Source organism: Convolutriloba macropyga, chromosome 3 (genome assembly GCF_964194025.1).
Source record: "Convolutriloba macropyga chromosome 3, txConMacr16.3, whole genome shotgun sequence".
NCBI classification, from domain to species: domain Eukaryota; kingdom Metazoa; phylum Xenacoelomorpha; order Acoela; family Convolutidae; genus Convolutriloba; species Convolutriloba macropyga.
Window position 1 is genome coordinate 38,600,603 of NC_134470.1, and position 21,629 is coordinate 38,622,231.

Genomic DNA, 21,629 nt, shown 5'->3' on the forward strand with positions numbered 1-21,629 from the left:
TGTCAAAGCTAAACTGTACTTCGTTAGGTAAGATATGAGACCTGTGAATAAAGAGACTAGGTAGCAGGCCGACACAGATGAAAAAAAGCGCAAAATTCAAAAATACGTTTCTATTTTTGAAAACAAACAATGGGAAATTGATTAAAACCAATGTATCAAATTGGCTCATTGGCAAGGTTAGTTTATACCTCATACGAAGCAATTGAGACCTGTCACTGTCCATATTATGTCAGACGACTACAAAAAAAACGGTAAAACGAACATAATTATCAATTAAATTCAACAAGAAAGCGGTGCCGCAACCGATAAAAAGCGATTCAAGGAAAACATTAAATATCTTCAATCGCAATTTTTTCAGCGCCAAGTGAGCAACTCTAGTGTGATATTGTGGGGAAAAGCAAATAAAACTCACAAATGGGCAATTATCTAAAAATCACACTTTTCCCATGAAAACGCGTTGTACCACAGCCGAGAAACTATTAGATTAAAAACACACTACAAAGATTGGATCTTGGTTCACTGTAAAGTGGCTTCGAGCTGCTGTTACAGAGACCAGGCTACAAAATTGACAGAAATAAGATGAAAATAACAGAGCTCAAATATCCACTGATTTTAAAAAAATCTATTTTCAAAAACAAAATTTTGAAATTTTTAAACAATTTATAAGTTTTCAACTCAAAACACAAACAGATTAACTTGCAACTTCTAGGGAAGCTAGTTGCGCTTTTAATTAATGGGACCGGATCATAAGAGGACAAACACCTCGAATACGCACGAAAATTTTCATGAACAGTTTTTCGAAGACAGTGTTGAATCATCAAAAATATAGGACATTGAAAACCAAAGACACAAAAGGTTTGATTTTCCGCTTGCGTACTTTGATTCCAGATTTAATCATTGAAATGGTTCTGTATGAAAAAGACTAGAAAAGAAACCACAAAAATTGACAAATATCGAAAACTCACGAAATTCTTACAAAAACACATTTCTATTCTCTATAGACATCAAAACATAACCAACAGCGCCAATTTTGTTTGGACCAATCAAACGTTGATGAGCTCTGTCAAAATGAGAATAACTTAGTAGCGTTCCATTAAACTTTTTAAAAACTTTCTTAATCGAATCCTTTCAATGCCAATCGGAATTATCCTTAACGTCATCATTTGAAAGGGGAACAAATTACAACCTCCAATATATATTGAAAAATATATATTCAAACAAATATATTCAAAGCCCTAAGAGAAATTAGAAAACAATTGAAAGTGTTGCATAAGTCTTCAAGCTCGTAAAGGACCCAATTGAATCAATTGTTAATAGGACGATGTCATGAGGCTGCAATATGAATGACAAATGAAGGCAAAACGAAAGGAATCAATTATAAATTACTTAAACACATTGTCAAAGCTATAAAAAATATGACTTTTACTCTGAAGACATAAATATTCATATGGCCCATTTTGTTGTAAATAGGATCTGCCATTAATTGGGCCTTGATTTGAAGTAATTCTTGTCGGTAATCAACGTAAAAATAACAGAAATGTGAAAATTTTTCGAAGGAGACCGCGCCCCAATATAATCCAAATAACTATTGATTGCAAGAATGCAAGATGAGTCCAAAACTAGCACCGATTTTGCTGCTCGTCCAAGTAAAACCAAAAATAAATGATACATCTTGTATTATTATTGTTCTTTTTTCGATAAACGGGCAAATTTTTTATTCCAGAAAACTCGTATAGCAAGCAAAATTCCGACAAGGAGGCTCGGTAATGTGCGTTCGCACATTAAGTTCCGACCCCGTTCATCTACATTTTTCACTTAATTGTCTACCAAATGAGGAAGAGATAAAAAAAATTATCATATCATTCAACAAATTACTAAAAGAATAAAACAATCTACTCCAGAGGTTCTATGAGACCTCTGGCGACCATAATATGACTACCAGAAAAGACGGCAATAAAATTCAAATAGTCACAAATATTAAATACGACCAAAACTCCTTGTCCATTTTTTGAAAACCACTAATAACCAAATCAAAATGGCATCAGATAAAATTATACTCAGAAGATTAACCGGCACTTTTTTGGAACGAAATATGGGACTTTTCCTCAATGCGACTTGGCAACAAGTCGACTAGAAATGAGCAAAAGGCGCAAACTTTTTAAAAACATTGCGTTTTTTTAAAAAAAGAATTAATTTCGAACTGATTAGAAACATTACGCATCAAATGAAATCACTGAGAGTCTTTTATACCTCAATAGAGAGCGACTGTGGCCTTTCATGATCCAGGATATGTCATACGACTGCAAAGAGAACATCAAATACAGGCAAAAACTAAAAATTTGCACGAAAAGTTGCACGAAAACGATTTCCCTCCAATCAATTAAATATTAAGCTGATCACTAAAAACAATGAAAATGTTCGTTTGCATTTTTTGAAGGTAGCAACATTTGTAAATCAAATGACGCCCATTATTGTGATACCGTGAAAGGAAAACAAAAACCTACATGAAAGGGGCAAATATGTAAAAATCACGAAAATTGGTTTTATGAAAACTGGTTGTTCCAAGAGGAAAGACCATTTAAGGAAAATAAAACCGTTATGAAGAGCAAATTGTATTTCAATAGATAAATGATGTGAATTGTATATAGAGATGCTTAGCTAAAAGTTAACAGTAATAAAATTGGCAGATCTCAAAAATCTATCTCTTTTTTTTATTAAAAACAATTTTTTTCAAAATTCATAGCCAACAAAAGCGTTCGACTAAAAGAGTAGACAGTTTGTCTTGCACCTTCTTGGAAAGCTAATTGCGTCTGTGATTAATGAGACTAAACCATAAGACTACAAAATAACCTCACCTAACGAAACCACAGTTTTGAAGCTATTAAATTTATAAGATATTAACCGCGAGAGTATAAAATCTTCATTTGCGTCTCCTTTGATCATCATAACATCTTTTTGTGAAACGACTATCACAAAATGACAACAAGAAGAACCACAAAAACTGAAAAGTATCTAAACTTCACAAAATTCTTCTGAAACAAATTGTCTAAGCCCTGAAGACATCATATAAAAAGTTTAAACAACAGAAAAATTATTCTTTGATTCAACAAAACATTAAAAACAGCTCTAAATAATGAGGCTAATTTACGAAATTGATGCAACATTGTAAAATAGGAAAGAAAACGCAAACCAGAACAAAAAAGGATAAATTGAAGAGTGCTATTAATTTTTTTTAGAAATTTAATTCGAAAGTCAAAACAGCCATTAGTTAATTACCGATATCAGTTATTTAAGTTCTCTTTTTAATCTATAGTTGGCCACTCAGACCTTTAATTACACAATATTTGGCATATGACAACAAAAATTAACAACAAATAATGGGCAAAAATAAAAAACTCTACCATTTTCTGCAAGAGAACGGTTTCGCATTCCTTCTAACCATATGTTATGAAAGCAAAAATTTTGTTCAGTTTCAAATGTTGTAATGTTTTTTTTCAGTTAGATTGTTAAATAATGTGACAATTTACAAAAGAAACAAAAACAACAGCAAAAATGGGCAATTATGCACAAAAATCAGAAAATTTTTTATGAAAATTCGTTGTACCAAAAGCAAAACTTTGTGTTAAAACAACCGACCACAAAATTAGTGTTTACTCTATAAGAAGGAAAGGTTGTACTTACTGAGAATAAGCAAAATGTTGACTAAAATAATATAAAAAATTGACATGTTCAAAAAATCACAGAAATTTCTTTAAAACAAATACATTCAATAACATAAGAGACATTAGGTAACAACTGAATGAATAGAAGAGGTTCACTTGCCTCTCCTGAGGAGGAAATTTAGATCTTTGATTGGTTAATTCTAAAAATGAGACTGCCAAAAGAAATACAATTTAAGGCAAAAGACAAGAATTCAGTTAAATTTTATTAAAACTCTTCCTCAAAGCCATAAAAACCATTTGGTTCTCTGAAAACAAACTGTATCTACATTCGGCCTCAAATTTACGTAAAGCTGTCATTAGTGGAGCCGTGAATAAATAATATTGTGAGTAATTAATATTAAGAAAACAAAAGCAAAATATTTTGAAAAAAGGCAGCATCAAAATAAAAACCAAAAAGTCTCTGATTCTAAGAGTCCATGATATTATCAAACATCTCCCTGATTTTGTCGCGCGCCCAGCAAATCGACAAAGTGTTTGCGAAATAGACCAATTGTTGAGTGGAATTCTTCAAATATTGAAAAAAAAGATGCATTTTGTATAATTATCAAGTTAAATCTGCAAAGTTTTTGTTCCAGAAGACTTTCATACAGCGCTTAATTGCATCTAGTGCTCTTTTTGAGATTTTGGAGTCTGTGTTAAAGTTTCTAGGTCACTAAGTCTGGCAAACTTTGACAAAGTAGGCCAAAAAGCATGTTTTGTGATATTTTTGATAATTTAGCAAAAATTTTAGCCAAAAAAAACTTCAATCAAACAATTCAGCAACGCTCTTCTATCTCTAACGGTAACAACATGACTCTGTCGTTAAAACTTTTTACTTATTTTGAATTATATGAGCGAAATTGTGCCAAATTTTAGCAAAAATTACTGAAAATGTGAACAAAAACAGTCGAATGTTCACAAAATTTGAAAACTCGATAACTCCCTGTAAAAAACGAAAATCGAAAATCTTTTTAATTCCGTATTCTACGCTGGACGGGCTTTTTAATGATACCACTCACAATTCTTTACGATGAATATATCGGTCGGCCAAAATTGACTGAACAAAAAAACCCAGTTGAGTATATAGTTCCTCCCTCCCCACTAAAGTGGGGTCGGAACAACTAGATGTTTTTGGAGCTTTCAAAGATTGTTAAATCGTATGTTACGTGTCTAATTTGGGCATATTTAAACAATGTTTTATTTGAAAAAGCGTATTTGGAGCCATATTTGGAGCAAAAAAATTAAGCAAAAGACACAAAATCAGTCGACAAGCCTCGTCTGTCCCTAAAAGTTAAACCAATAACATTGTTGTTAACAAAATTAACAATTTTTAAAATTTGGTGAAAAATACTGAAAATGTTTAAAAAAACAAGGGATTTCCGTCTACTATTCACAAAACCTTCTTCCTCGATAACTCCCTGTAAAAAAAACGAAAATCAAAAAAACTCGTTTTGATTCCATATTCTACGCTGGACGGGCTCTCTAATGATACCAGCCTCAACTCTACGATGAATATATCGATCGGCCAAAATTGACTGAACAAAAATAGAAAAAGCCTTTTAAGTATATAGTTCCGACCCACAAGTGGGTTGGAACAATAATAAATGTAATCGTTTGTATAGTGTCGTAATTGGGTATAGTCCATTAATAGCATGGCGCCGAGATTAACTTAAATACAACATAGTATATTGCTAGAATTTCCCAACTTTCAGCTGTTACTTTTACGGCTGAGCCAGTGAGCTAACTTCCCCGAAAGCTACCCTGGGAACAACTATCCATTCAATGCACAATACTGGCTCATCAGATATGAGAAAAAAAAAGATTAAAGTCAATGAAAACGCATTCTTGTGAATAGCAGGAACTTCTACCATAAAAATTGGACAAAAATTTTGGAGACAAAGATTAGGAAATAAATCACTGAATGATGTAACTACTAAACGGAAGGAAAATTGGATAATCCTGATGGGCACAATGGGACGACTGCTTCTGTTATCCAATAAAAATTACTATTGAACCGACAAGACCTGAAGTTTCAGTTCTTATGCGACAAAATTAACTTTTTATGGAAAATTGGTCGGCCCCGTAGAAAATACGTTAAGAAGTTAATGTGTGAAGTATTTTGCAAATGACCCCTGATTAGAGCACAATCAGCCACCACATATGTGACTTAAATACTCGAAGAATTCTGAAATAATCATAAGAAGAAACAAACAACATCTCTATAATATTGATTGATCGGTATAATCATTTGAGAGCTTGTCATCAAAACATCGACCCAAGAAAATTCACATGCCCGGAAGGGACATGAGTTGCTAAAGCTGTGGAGAATGCTTACACGCCACATTGAACTACAAAGCTGCAACAAATGTGTTGTAATCAAATTCATTTTATACTTGAAAAATGCAGTCATCACAATCGGAGAGCGATACATAAGCCTTTGTCAGTGGAGCAAAAAAAGGAAAAACTGTAAAGTAGCAGCAGACACGATGGATATATCAACTTATCCTAGACTATTAAGTGGCTAGGTGCCATGTAATGAAGAATGTATTCACCAGCTTTCCATTATAACATCCGAGCACAAAGGAACATCTTTTTTATTAAATCTGAGGGGTGTGTTCGATTAAACTGAAATTTACGTGAATTAAGTCAGGCTTTTCTCACTGTGATTCGAGGGAAATCTTCTGGCCCGACGCTCTATAAGATGCAGAGAACTCAATACAGTTGAGAATGTCAGATCTTTGGTAGATTTGATACAGCACCTCCATTTTTGTTTAAGAAACTATACTCCAGTAAGCCATTAATTTTTTGCCAAACCAGTCATATCAAGCCGACTAAATGATACTAGCCGACCAATTTAGAGTGCAAGAAAGTGAACACTTCAAAGCGTGCTATGCGACACAGAAGAAAGAGAAGAACAAAAAATAAAAATTTACATAATCTAAGGTCAGATAGTGAAAGGTTAGTAAACTCTACCTAGCAGACGTCTACCCACAAAAACAGCCGTTACAGTAGGTTTATAAGCAAAAGAGTTGACAGAGTTTCAGCAAATGTTAAAGAGATTTGATTGTCGTATAGTTATTAACATCACGTTCTATCGAGTTTCATCATTGTTGAATAATTCTTCAACACGATAAGGTTTTTAATTATCTACATCAGCAACAGAGATGCTTCATCCTCTGAAGCTTCTTGTACTATTCTTATCTATTTGGAAAACATTTACCAGTGAAATCTAGCATGGGCCTTTCAGTTTTCATATATTAATTGTGCGGCCAAAATTACATGCGTTTTGTCGTTTTAATCTGCGATCAGTAATCCCAGAAAGTTTTATGCAATTACTTTCCAATTCACTTTTCTTTCATTTCAGTCAATTCAGCTCTCTATTGAGGGGCATCGCTGAAAAGAGTGACAACTGCGAGTAGATAAAATAGCTGAACAACGTTTTTTTAGTAATGATGTAAGTTATTGTAATATTGTTTTACAACCGATCAATGCTATTATTATCTTTTCAGTTCTAACCAACAATGGAATCACTGTCGCTTCCTTCTATTGAAAACCTTCTCAGGTTTTTTTCCTGTTCGCTTACCCAAATTTTTTTCGTCAATGCTTTACTGCCCATATGATTAGACATCATATTTTAATCTCCCCCACTCATAGGCTGGGAATTGAAAAACTCAATCAGTATTGATTGTCCTCGCTTATTGCTTGACAAATGGCGAATCGTCTCTTAACGGGTGAAACAAAATTCAAAGGTTTGCTCCAATTTCATATATGCCTATAATCTTGCGTCCCTTACAATTAGCGTGATTGCGGACCGGACGTGCCAAAACAGTCTGATTGAGTAAAAGCTAGAGGTAATCCTGCTGGCTGCAAACTTCTGGTATAATCCAGAATGACTTTTCATTTGAAGGTCTTGCCTCTGAAAATCCCCCAGCAGTTGTTGGGGCAAAACCATACTTCTCCGCGGCAATTGAGATGATCCTTGGGCGCAAAGAAGAAGTGACGATAACATGCAATGATGCGGAGTAACCCTCATTCCATACAAGTGAAAAGCATTCAATTCAGTAAAAAGCAATCCATTCAATAAAAAAGGAGGAAAAACAAGCATCAGATTCTATAGCACTAAAACCTTGATTCCTTCTTTGCTGTTCCTTCTGATCAGACTAAAAATTTCAGTTTGCGCCTGAATGGTTGACATATCCAACGCTTTACACAGATCAGCGTCGGTATCTGCAATATTGCCATCATGAAGATACCAGCAGTGTTGAGAGAGGTTTAGTATTGAGTTTCCAATCTCAGTAATCAGAGGCCAGATGGCCAGAGAAAGCAAAATGACGCAATTTGATTGCCTTCTTTGTTGCCCTGCGGACTGATTGAGCAAATGTAGAACAAATCACTGCTTGGACTGACAAAAGGAGGCAAGGGACTATACCATGCATCAAAAGTTGTTGCGTTGAGAATAATTACACATCTTTTGCGGAATGCACTATGCGCTCGACTCCTCTCTTGACAGCAAATTCCTTGGTTTGATACAAATATTTCAAATTCCTCGGAAGCTCTTTCTTTTGCGATACACTTGGGAGCTGTCTGGCCTCTACTGTCTATGTTAACGTTAGTAGGGGATGTTATTGCCCGCTCTCTGGTTACATTTTCGACGGCCAATCGTGTGTAAAAATTGAAGAAAAAAAAATTTAAGTTCACATTTGGCTTGATCAGATTGATAAGCTTTGCTGCAATAGTCCACGATCGAATCAAGGATGAAGCTAGTAGAGTTCACGGCTCGTTTTTTTGTTGTCGGGTGCTCTTTCGATTACAGAGTTTCTGAACGGCCGAGTCGTTATTTTAGACAGAAGTGTTCTGAAGATCCGAGAAGCAAGGGTCTACATTGTATCATTGCTATCATTTATCGCTTGCATCAATGAAGCCGCTCCATACCAAGGAGCAGCATATTCACCCGTTCCCCATTGCGCAAATGTTTTCCGGCATTTGTTCTTGGACGCACACAAACGACATTGCCTATCGCCAAAAACTTTTTGACTGCGAGCAGATAAACTTTTTGGTACATTTTTCACTCGACAAAAGTTGAGTGAACTGTTAATGTGCGAAAATTGATTTAGGTCACACTCTTTTTTCGTAAATGTGAACCTCATTGCACGCAATTGATTGTGGACTTGAATTAATCCTGCTTGAAAATTGATTTGTTTTTAATTTTTCCTTTTTTATAAAAATAGTATTCATTTTATTAAAATATGGTTCGAGCTAGAACCTCGAAACGAGATGTGTCATCGTTATTGTCAGTTTTCTCATTTCCTGTGTTAAGCCAATTGAGGAGTTGGACAAGACTATCCTGCTTGAACTGTTAGTGGTTTGTTCTTGTGAGCTGCTATTGTCGGGAGATAGAGAAACTGGAAAGTAGTTATTGATAAACGATGAACAGTGAGTAGGGGATGAATTATCGATTATATCATATTTCTCTTTGGATGAACGAGTTCATTGAAAGGTGTTATAGCTCTTAGGTTGTATTTCATGGTCGCTTCTTGAATCGTATGCTTCGAGGATCCGAGAGAGGAGGGAGCTCTGCTCTGGGTGGGCTGTGAATTTAAGATACAACCGTTCTTGACGAGCTTCCTCGGCCTCTACTCAATAATCTGCCTTCATATTTCTTACATCCACTCCAAAATGTAACTCGAAGAAAAAAGTAGGACGTTTAAGATGGGCCCTAAAGACAAATGTTTTGAATTTTTTTAATATGGTAGACTCATATGTTAAAGCAATTCGAAGCACGTGCATATTAACTCAATTTTTTAATGAAGAAAGTACAGTGTGAAAAGTTTGCTTCTTATTTGTCTATATGATTCTAGTTTGATAGAATTTAGAAACTTTAGGCATTTTATGAGCCTTAGATGAAAACGGTAATAAGTTGTTTCCGGGGCTGGGATTGACAGTGGTGGAATTCTTTATAATCTGCAGGAGTATTGTGCATTCCCATGTGAAAGAAATTGAACCAGTGATATCACAAATAAGTGACGATAACATGCAATGATGCGGAGTAACCCTCATTCCATACAAGTGAAAAGCATTCAATTCAGTAAAAAGCAATCCATTCAATAAAAAAGGAGGAAAAACAAGCATCAGATTCTATAGCACTAAAACCTTGATTCCTTCTTTGCTGTTCCTTCTGATCAGACTAAAAATTTCAGTTTGCGCCTGAATGGTTGACATATCCAACGCTTTACACAGATCAGCGTCGGTATCTGCAATATTGCCATCATGAAGATACCAGCAGTGTTGAGAGAGGTTTAGTATTGAGTTTCCAATCTCAGTAATCAGAGGCCAGATGGCCAGAGAAAGCAAAATGACGCAATTTGATTGCCTTCTTTGTTGCCCTGCGGACTGATTGAGCAAATGTAGAACAAATCACTGCTTGGACTGACAAAAGGAGGCAAGGGACTATACCATGCATCAAAAGTTGTTGCGTTGAGAATAATTACACATCTTTTGCGGAATGCACTATGCGCTCGACTCCTCTCTTGACAGCAAATTCCTTGGTTTGATACAAATATTTCAAATTCCTCGGAATTCTAGTTTGATAGAATTTAGAAACTTTAGGCATTTTATGAGCCTTAGATGAAAACGGTAATAAGTTGTTTCCGGGGCTGGGATTGACAGTGGTGGAATTCTTTATAATCTGCAGGAGTATTGTGCATTCCCATGTGAAAGAAATTAAACCAGTGATATCACAAATAAAACGTGGCATTTCTCGAACGTCAAGCATAGCGAGTAAATTTCTCAATGCCATCTACACTTTTCCAGGGTAGCTCCTAGAACCACACTATGAACTTTAACCGACTCGAATTCATCTTCTTAGATTTCTTCGCCTAATTCGCCAATTTTTGAAGTATATTTACAAGGCTCTTCAAAATGGTCTCAGGCATTGCTTTGAAGTGGTCCAATTTATTAAGTTGTTTCTCGCCCTTTTAGTTTCTGCTCCATTGTTTGTCTGAACAACACATCGTGTGTGTAATTCTTTGCTTGGCTGTCTTTGGAAATTTCCTGCTTGTGTCAATTGGTTTTCGGTAAACAACAAAAACAACCACGATATCATTAGTTTCAGTGTACTTGCTATTGAAATTTGCCCATTAAGCTTTTTCTTGTAAGTTCAATCTTCCTACTCTCCAACCATTCAACCAACTTACCTCTATTTCGTAACCATCCCCTCCCCTGCCCTCACTCCCTCTAATTCCAATTCAAGCAAACCCCCCCCCCCCCCAATCTATGAGCTAACAGTTTTCACACGTTGCTTTGTTGTGGCTTTGCCTTTTATTTAAGCGTGTCGCTTCAGCGGAGAAAGTTTGTTAAATTTGACATAATTAGGCCGCGAGTCTCAATAACTGGGTTTATTTCGATTGGTTTTGAGTCTGTAACATTTCAAACAAATCCTTTGATTACTACTGACATTTTCCTGCCGAAATGTTGGGCAATTATTTCTGCTGCATTTCTGGGGGTTTTCAATGCTGGGGGCAGTGAATGCGTAATGGCAGTAACAAAAGTCGTATGAGAAAAGTTTCATACAAAATTAAGATGACTAATCAGGTTTTTGGGAACTTAAATTAGCGCTTTTGTTCAATATTTACAGAACTGTTCACTGTGCAATTAATAACTCCGAACCAGACTGCTTTTGATTGTTCCGACCTCACTTAGTGGGGGAGAACTATATGCTCAACTGTTTTTTCGTTAGTTAATTTTGAGCGATTGATATATTTATCGTAGAGAGATGAAGTACCATCAAAAAAGCGTCAAGCGTAGAATATTTTAGTATTTCGTCTTTTCGAATGAGTTTTAAAATTTGTGAAAATCGATGATTTTCCTTCTTTTTGTTCACTTAAAAATTTTGTTCAATTATTGTTTTATTTTGCTAAAAGAAGTTGAAATATGCTGAATGATGTCATTACTGTTGATACATTACTGATGATGTCATCTGAGTTGATGCATTTATCACTGTGTAGTTCTTTTGTCACTTAGTGTGGGGGAGGAATTGTATGCTCAATTTTTTGTTCAGACATTTTTCGCGGAGCGATATACTTGACGTACAAAGACATGGGTGGTATCGTTAGAAAGCTGGTGGAGCCTAGACTAGGTGATTAGAAAAAACTTTTTGATTTTCCTATTTTTCAAGGTCATCGAGGTTCAAATTTTGTGAACATTAGCTTTTATTTCCTGCAGTGCTTTCGTTCCTTTTTTGGTGAGTTTTGTTAATTTTGATGTATTTTGCTAAAATATGATAAAATTTTTAACAATATTGTTATTGGTTTTATCTTTAGAGGTACAAGCAATTTTTTGTACTGTTTGATCTGGCCTTTTTCGGCTAAAATTTGGACAAATAAAAAATGGCACCAATAATGCATTTCATATATGCATCTTTGTGGTCTCATAAAATTTCAGTAGTTTTTTGAGTTCTCCCCTCAGTTGTTCATATTGTTGTCCTGCGACTTAGTTTTGTAAGCTTAGTTTTTATTAAGTAGTTTTTTTGTTATTCCAATCAGACATAAACAAATGAACTCGATATTTACTGTTGATATCATTTGAGATGCCTGTTGATGCTTTATCACTGTATAGTCTATTAAGAATTTTAGTCAAGTTTTTTTTTAGTGTTTCCCACTTTTGTTCTTCTTGTCTTATCACTTAATCTGAAAAACGATATTTCCCGATGGCTTTCTAATGAGGCATAAACAAACTGTGTTTTTGTTAAATGTTAATAGTGTTTGGTTTTCATGGCTGTCGTTTTCTATTCTCCAAATAAAAATAAAGTTCTTTGCTTTTTTCTGTTATTTTTGTTTTTCTGTCACATAGTTCCATTAACAACCGTTCGCATCTGCACTCTATAGAGTTAATTTATGAATTTGAAATAATTGATTAAAAAATACAATGAATTCTTTCCATATCTAACAAATTTGAACACTTTGATTTTTTATTGATTTCATGTAAGCTGTGATTTTAAAATTGTAACAGTTTTTGCAATTTAACTTTGCTGTCCCTTCTTTCAGTCTCAGTAAGGACAAGTCTGAAAATCCCTTGAGAATGAATAGATAAAAGTTTTTTTCATGTTTATCGATTTGAACATTTTGACACTGTTTATTTTCAAAAAGTGTAAATGATTTGTGAGATTCGTATATGTTTTTTTTCTTTTCTTCTTATTAGTCCCAGTAAGAAGATGTCTTATCAACTTTTCATTAGACTTTAAACAACCTAATTTGTTCCTAAAACGAAATAGTACAAACGCTTATGGAACATTTAATGACTAATCATCACTTATTTTCTCAAAAAAGTGAAGAGATTTTACGAGGTGATTTTTAAAGATGATTTTGAGCATTTTTGTTTGTTTCTAAAGAGGTTGATAGTGAGATCTCTTCTTTTCACTCGTCTTTTTATCTGACTGGTGCGTCAGGACTGGCCCTGCCTCGTGTTTTTTATTTCGTGGCCTTGCTCGATTTTGTTATGATCATCTTATAACGCCTCTTTGTTCTTGGCCAATCAAGTTTTTCTTCGGTAAAATGATTTTCAATGAGACATTGCATATCAAATGTTTTGTTCAGTCCATTTTTGTCCTTTCGTTTGACATCAAAAAATATTTTTACCGGTGTTCACATCGCTGGTATACATGTTTGTTATTCTTTTGAAATCCATTAAATTAAATTTTAAAATACAAAAATCTGTAAACATTTGCAATCTTTGCTTCTCTTGGTACACAATTAAGCCAGAAATAGGATGAGTGAGGTCGGAATAGTATGAGCCTTCTTCTTTGATCTGCTGTCATTTTTTTCGGAAATGAGCTCAAAGTTAATCATCAATATTATACTGGACTATGGTTATGGTCCCGACAATTTGCGTAATCAAGTACGCTTCCATTTACAATTTCAGGCTAGTGAAGTTAACGCTTTGCAGTATTCTCAATTAAAAAATATATGAAAGTTGGTTTGTTTTTTGCACTTGTCCTGCTTTAGGTGATTTTAAGACGTCTGTTATCCTTGATTGAACTTAGCATGCAATTTATTATAGCATTCGTGGACTGATCACCAACACTTCAACCCTTGTTTATTCTCCGAGCAGCTTCAAATTGGAATTTTGGTGCTCTATTCTGGATACCCCTCTTCCGTCTGGATTTACTATCTCCGACTTCGAATTTCGCAATTTTAAACCTGCAGTAGATTTGGATAATTTAAATATCGTTGGTCGATGAGCGCGGTCAACACCAGTGGGATCCCACAGGTCCTCGCGACGGATGCAAAAAGCTCGGGTTCCGACAGGAATCTTGCAATGTTCGCGGCACCAGCATCGTCAAGTGCGAGGGAAGAGTTCCATCGATTCCTGGACAAAGTTGACATTGTTGAGATGGTGTTCTACTGGAGTATTTTGGTTGTGGGGGTTCCCTGCAACTTGATAGTGTCAGTTCTGTTGATAATGAGGAAGAGATTGCATGCACACGCATATCAACTGCTAATTTTGGCCATAGCTCTCTCGGACATGTGTGTTCTTCTGTCAATTTGCCTGCTAGATTCCCTATTTTATCTTCACAGGTCAGCCATTTTAATTCACAGCTCTTCCTTCCCCCCATATGAACATTTTTTTCTTTTCATATCCATGTGCGAATGAACCTATGCGCTTTTTTACGCTAAGAACGATTTGTATGGTCTGATAATGGTTTCGACTATGCAGATTTTTTTGGAGTTTTTTTTATACGAGCCAAACAGTTTTTTACATTCATTGTCCTATTTTCCAAATTGGTTTGAAGGTCAACGAACAATTGGTGCAAAATTGGTTTTGAGGTCAACTGAAAATTTTACCCCTATAGAAATATGATTTTTCTTATCATTGATTTTCTACGGTAAAGGTACAATACATTGAAATCATTTTAACCGAAAAGACCTTTTCATCTCAAATTCCTTTTCATCTCTTCATTGGGTTTAAATATATTTGTCCATGTAAATTTGCAAAAATGTCTTGGATGCAAATTAATGTCGCCGTGACAAAATGTCACTACCTGAGTTCGGAATTACGTAAGCGGCACGTAGGAGATTGCTGTTGGAGATTCACCCATGTTTCCTAAAATTACCTGAGTGGCAATTCAATCGCACTTGTGCAAAATTTTAATGGTCAATTTTTGTTTTTATTCAATTTAAATAAATTTAGTTCTTTTTGGCATCGCAATGGCAAAATGACGCTTTCAAAAATAGTAGTTGCTCCTTGAATTGCTACATGAATTGAGAATGTAAATTCGAGGGAGGGTTTTCATCAAATAGCAGAGAAATAGCAAAGAGACGTCGCTCCTAAAAAGCATGGTGTCTAAATTTAGAAATCTAAACAAGGAGGCTCGGTAATGTGCCTACGCACATAATGTTCTGACCACGCTCATCCACATTCTTGACTTAATTGGCTACCAAATGATGAAGAGATAGAAAACTTTCAAAAACATACACATCGTTTAATAAACATCCAATGAAATACAATAATGCCACGCTAGAAAGCCGATGAAAAGTTGTTTATAATAGGACTACTAGAAAGGACAATATAAATATAAAATAACAAACATTATTTATAACCAAAACTCGATGTCTATAATAAAAAACGTAACAAAATTAAACTCGCATCAGGTAAAAATCAAAAAACAATTTAACCTATACCTCATTAGAAAAGATATGGGACCTGTCCCCAATGCGGTTGGTAAACAGGTCTGTAAAAAAGAGCAAAAGAGCAAATAGGTGCGAAGTTCAAAAATGCTTTGCATTTTTGAAAACAGTTAATTTCACAGTTATGTCATTAGATATCATCTGAAATCCCTAAATTGTTCGTTAATATCTACATGGGAAACAATTGAGACATGTCATTGTCCATTGTTCGATTACACAGAATTTCAAAGCCGATAGGATCAACGATTATTATTATAATTCAAAAGAAACCAAAAATCCTTTGAAATGTACAAATATATAAAAATCTCATTTTTTGAAATCTCCTATTAACACTAGTAACAAAGACGAGAAACAAAGGTTTCAAGCTTAAAAAATTACTAAGATTAAGTTGTAGCTCACTGGAAACGGGTTGTGACATGTGCTTACAGAGACTGAATTATAAATCGACTGAAAAACTATTTAAAAAAGACAAAGCTGGAAAAGCCAAACTTTTTTTTTCAAAAGTCATAACAGACTTGGGACTACAACAAAAAGTGATGGATTAAGTGTCAATACCTCAGGCAGCCAATTGGGCTGTTAATAATGAGACTAAGTCACGAGCCCACAAAAAACATACAAAAAGAACCCAAAACTTCAAACAATTTTACGACATGACACTGTTCAAGGCATTATAATTATAGGATGTTACCTGCAAGAACTGCAATCTTCATATTCCCTTCATCTTAACATCAACGAGTCTTCATTACAAAGGGTCTACTTAGACGAGACAACAAAAAGAAACCCTAAACTTTAACAGTATAGAAATCTCGAAAACTTTATAAAACTCAATGCTCGAAGCAATCAGTCACAACGTATAAGCAACCGCAAAGAAATGTTCGAAGCAGCAACAGTAATTGAGACTTCTAATGAGTTAAGTTGAGTTACATGTTGACAAAAATAAAAGCAGAAAGGAGGCAGATGAAAAAAAAATCTTTTTTTTTAAATTTAATTTGAATGTCATTAAAACAAACAGCTAAAAAATGGAATATTCAACTAGGTTGAGTTATACGTTTTGGGCAAGCAATCTATTGTTATCGGGTATGTGGCGTACAACAACGAAAAGAAAGACAAACATAAGCAAACTAAAAAACACAAAATTTTGCGAGATAACTTTCTCAGCCCAAAAATCATAAACTTCAACAAAAACAATTAACATATCCAGATACGCTTTTTTCGACGTTGTAATTTTTTCCTGCTATGCTTTTCTATAATTGAATCCGTCAATAATGTGACAATGCGACAAGGAATTAAAATGAAATCATAAAATATGCAATTATGATCAAAATTAAAAGAAAAATAGAAAACGCGTATTGACAAAAATCATTAGTTGAATATAAAACCGTTACCGACATGAATTTATGACTCAGAGGAAAGTGTTTCCCGCCTGTTTTTTTACTAAGAGTGCGCCCGAAGTTGAGAGAAATTAGATAAAATAGTGTCAAAGCTCAAAAATTTAACAATATTTTCTCAAAACAAATATATTCAAAGTCATAACAGACATTAGATAACAACTGAAAAAAGTCTAGATTCTTTTATACCTTCTTAAAGCTAAACAGATATTTGATTGGTGACACTAAGTCATTGGGCTACAAAATTATAAGAAATGAAAGCAGAACGCAAGAAATCCATAAATTTTTTACGAGAACAATTTGGTCAGAGTCATAAAAACCATGAGCTTAACTCTGAAACCATAATATGATCTCGTTGCGTCTCGTTAATTGTAAATAGTAGCTGTCATTACTTGAGCCCTGATTTGAAATTTTTATCCGTAATTTACATAAAAAATATTTACATAGCGGAAATCTTTTGAAAAAAAGGTCGCGCACCATTAAAATCTTCAAAATTTTTTATGATAGTGATCCATGGTGAGATCAAGATCAGCCCAAATTTTACTGCGCGTCTAAGAAAACAATCAATTGTTGAAAAGGATGCGAATTAGATCAATTCTATTCAAAATTTTTAGGTTTATCAAAAAAAAATTTTGCATTTTGTATAATTATCGAGTTTAAATTTTGAGAAGTTTGGCAACATTATAGTTCCGTACGATTCTTAAAGCAAGCGGAGTACAACTAGCTCTTCATGAAGAAAATGTTTTAAGGTGTATTATTCCGGCAGATTTAAAGCAAGTGTGCTAAAAAGCCATTTTTTCGACGAAAAAGGCAAAATTGACCAAAATTTGGTCGAAATTGACTGACGAAAATTTGGTCAAAAATGTGAACAAAAACAGCTGAATTACGACTAACATTCACAAAAGTTTGCACCTCGATCACTCTCTATAGAAAGTGAAAATTAAAAAGTTTTTTAATATCATATTCTACGCTGGACGGGCTTTCTAATGATACCACTCACAACTCTCTACGATTATTATATCGATCGGCCAAAATTGTCCGAACAAAAAAGAACCCATTTGAGTATATAGTTCCTCCCCCCCCCCTCCTCAAGAGGGGTCGGAACAAATAGTCAACTCTTCTTGCTGGAAATTGGAAAATCTAGTTTTTTCTGAAGACTGAATGTGACGTCGAATTTTTTTAGATCTAGGGCAAAATATATAGAATCAGATGAGTTGCCGAAAATGGAATGGGTTGTTGATTTTGACTAGTTTTAAATTTTCAACTTTATACCTTTCGCAGCTCTTATGCTTGGGTAATTGGGGAGGTTTCTTTTTAGGTTCTGTTTACTACTTTCCCTATTGTTGAGCGGATTCAAATTTTGCAAGAATCTTGCAAGTAGTATGTATTCTCTTGCAAGATTCTTGCAAGATTTTGAGTTATTTTAATCACTGGGGTTGGCTTGAGGATAGATGAAAAATTGTTCAACTGAATTTTTAATCTGTTCAACTATAGCAATTGTTTTTAGTAAAGGTAGGTTAAACTAGTAAAGATTGTGCTGATTTGGTTGTATTGAACACGAACAAGATTTTTTATTGAGCAATTTTTTTATTGAAGACTGAAGATTTAATTGAAGATTTTTTTATTGAGCAAGATTTTTCATTGAACAAGATTTTTGAATCGCATCATCCTCCCTAATTGTAGCTGCCGCAGCAATGCCGTAACGTTGTTTTTTCATGGATTATTTTGGAATGTTCTGTGCCACACACAGACTCACAAGAGCCGTCTTTTTGACTAAGGAATTTTTTAGGAATTATGTTGGATCACAAATACACTTGGATCACATTTACAAGAAGGTTTAGGTAAGATCTGGAGCAGTTTCATCAGTTTTTGGCTGAAACCAATTAAAAAGTGTTTTTTTTTCAAGTCTAATGGATTGTTTTCCCAATCTCACCCTATAATAAGGGAGCAATTTGGTCTCAAATTAGAGCAACTAAAATTTCTCTAACACAAATGAGAGGGGAGTACGCCACGTGATTTTAATGACGTCAGGAAACTGATCATTATACCCGAAATAACTGAAGTTAACTATGAGCAAAAACGAATTACGAATTCAATATTAATTTGAAAAAAGTGCCGTATTAGAGATTCAACGGAGAGAATTTTTTACAAACTAGAACTAAATCTTTAATTTGCTTAATTTTTTTTTAATAAAGTGCGTCCTGACAACGGATACAACGAACGACTTTTTTGTCTATTTTTGAAGTAATTGGTTTGAATTCATAATAGAAGAAACAAATAGATCGTTTTTGTAATGTTGTTTTGTATTATACGCAAATTGTTTCTTCGCTCCACTTATGCAATAAGCAAAATTAGGGTTTAACTAAATTACAGTTTACTTTGAGAGCCACACTCGGTACTTCCGGCTCAGTATCTGGCTTGTAAATATATCTAGCCCCAGAAAGAAAAGCCGGGGACCTTCTGCATTTCCAAATGCGAGAATTTCCAAATGCGTTTAGTTTATTAGGTAATGTTTTGCCAAAAAAATCGAAAATTTGAAAAACAAGAGGGTCGACAATCGATGATTTTTGTTTTGAAATTAAAGTAAAAGTGTGCCATTCGCAGACAGAGCTTGTCACTCTGATAGTCGATTGTGGACAGGAACACTATGAGCCTGTTAGGCTCCTTCTGCTGTTCGATTTGATGTATTTTTGTTACTAAACCTAATTGTTTCACGATGAACTGCTTTCTCCCGCCGAACAAAATCAATTTCATTAGCATATGTTTGATGTTACAACGAACTCATGCTCAATTTTACAATTAAAATTTCTTACGTACCCTAATGAGAAGTGGACTGGTCTTTACAATTTATAAAAGCTATTTTAACGGTGTAATTCTACCCGGTTTACGAGAAGGGGTGGGGAATAATTGTATCTCCCAAGTAGATGAGTTTTTTCAATTTAAGTAGATTACGGTGTTTTAGGTGGGGACGAGAGTGGCCGTACTGGCTCCACTTCCACTGTCGATTTCTGCCCGTCATCGAGTTCACCTCCACTCTGGCATCAGTCTGGTAAGAATCTGTAACAAAATATAAGGCATAATATATTGGCCAGCACTGTCCGTGTGCCTAGAAAACGAGATACCAACAAGGTCCAATTTTGGACATATAACAGTGATTCCTAATGAAAGGTGACATGGCCATTGGATATTACTCTCGAGTATGCCCGTAGTTGAAAAGCAGATTGAAAATAAATACCATGATTCAGTTTTGATTTACCCTGAATCAGTCATTCGGACCCCTACTGTCCAGATTGTGTATATGTAACTTAATTTGCAACTATTCATACCCCTACCTGGTGCAACACCAAATCCTCTATATCTGTTATTTTTACGATGAGTGGAAATACCATTTCTTTCTAGCGTATGAATATTTACAGTAAACAGTGTAAAAACGCATGCAAATAATAAATCAGATAGACGGTACATGAGAAAACGTGTTTTGATAATTGATGCAGTTCGAAGGTGATCGGGTTGTGAAGTTTCTGACTTTTTGTTCCTAATTCTGGTTGTTAAAATTGTTTCTGGTTATCATGTTCCTGTTTTAGGAGCTCCCTAACATTGCGAAGTGGACAATAAGAATAGGAGCATGCAATAATTTACGCGGAGTTTTGATATCGTATTATGAGTGGTCGATCCTGTGATGATTTTCTGGAGGAACTGTATGCACAAATGCGTTTTTTGTTGTCAATTTTGGCCGTTGATTTTATTCACATTTTCCGTATTTTGACCAAATTTTCGTCAATTTTGCTAAACTACGTTAAAATTGTTAACGGCAGTGGGATTGATTTTATCTTTAAAGATAAAGAGGGTTGCTGAATTGTTCGATCCGAGTTTTTTGGGCCAGATTTTAAGCTAAATTTTTCAAAATTCAAACTGTTTTCGTCAAAGATTGTACCAATTTTTTTAGCCCACTTTTGGCAGCATTTTTTAATTGAAAACTGTAATAATCAATCGTTGGAATGAGAAATGTCCAGATTTAATTGCCAATTATGAATATATCAAAATGCCATAAAATAAATTGCAACGTGTTGTTGAATCATTAAAAGTTTCTTTTGGGTTTTTAATCTTTTTTTGCAATGATGAGAATTAGATTTTTGGGTTGCTAAATGGTTTGTGTTCATGGCTTAAAACTGACTTGGCCCGAAATTGTAAATATTTGAGCTTTCAGGAGCAATCATTTGGCTTTCTCTTATGTGCTACGGCGTTTGAAGTAAAAATTTTCACAAAAGAATAATTCAATAGAAAGTAGATGAGGAAGAAGAGCTTCTGAGCTTGGTACCGTGGCTCGCTTAGTGCAAGATCAAAAGTGAATCATAACTCCCAGCTAAATGATTTGATACTAAATTGAGATTTCTCATTGTACTCATTATATTAAGCCTACAGATAGTCTAGGAACTATTTATATGGTGTTCGAATTACTTAGATGCTTCTGGTTGAGCCTCATATTTCGTTATTTGAATCAGTCATTTAATTTGTAAACATTTCCTGTTGTGTAGTGTTGTAGTAATGACCGAGCTCTCGTTGTTTAGCGGTTCACTTGTACAACAGTCGATCTTATATTAATTTTTGTAATAAAGATGACGTCCAGAGATGGGCCCAGATTGAATTGTTATGCAGGGTCAATTGATTTTGAGCTTTTCTTGTGTTCGTTATTGAACTTCATTGGCATGTTTGAGAGGCAGCATTTTTAATTGAATATTGTTTTTATGATTCGTGAGAAGGACAATGTCCACATTTAATTGCACGTTCTGAATATATGAAAATGCAACAAAATAAAATTCAAAGTGTTGCAGAATGTTTTTTATTCAAAATTTGTAAAC

At 34.6% G+C, this 21,629-nt stretch overlaps 1 protein-coding gene across 7 annotated transcripts in view; it reads left to right on the plus strand.

Moving 5' to 3' along the window:
* The window catches only part of LOC142336191 (uncharacterized), a 182,804-nt gene that overhangs the window by 19,676 nt on the left and 141,499 nt on the right, over nucleotides 1-21,629 (plus strand). For 5 of the 7 annotated variants that reach the window (XR_012758893.1, XM_075384828.1, XM_075384833.1 and 2 more), the window contains exons 2-3: nucleotides 13,755-14,272; nucleotides 19,733-19,819. Coding sequence is in view for 6 of the 7 variants with exons in the window: in XM_075384828.1 (XP_075240943.1) it covers nucleotides 13,932-14,272; nucleotides 19,733-19,819 (428 nt within the window). In the remaining variant the exon portion in view is untranslated. Of the gene's footprint in view, nucleotides 1-7,137; nucleotides 7,156-11,272; nucleotides 11,292-13,754; nucleotides 14,273-19,732; nucleotides 19,820-21,629 lie in introns of those variants that run through there. The other 2 variants (XM_075384831.1, XM_075384832.1) reach the window with 2 other exon arrangements.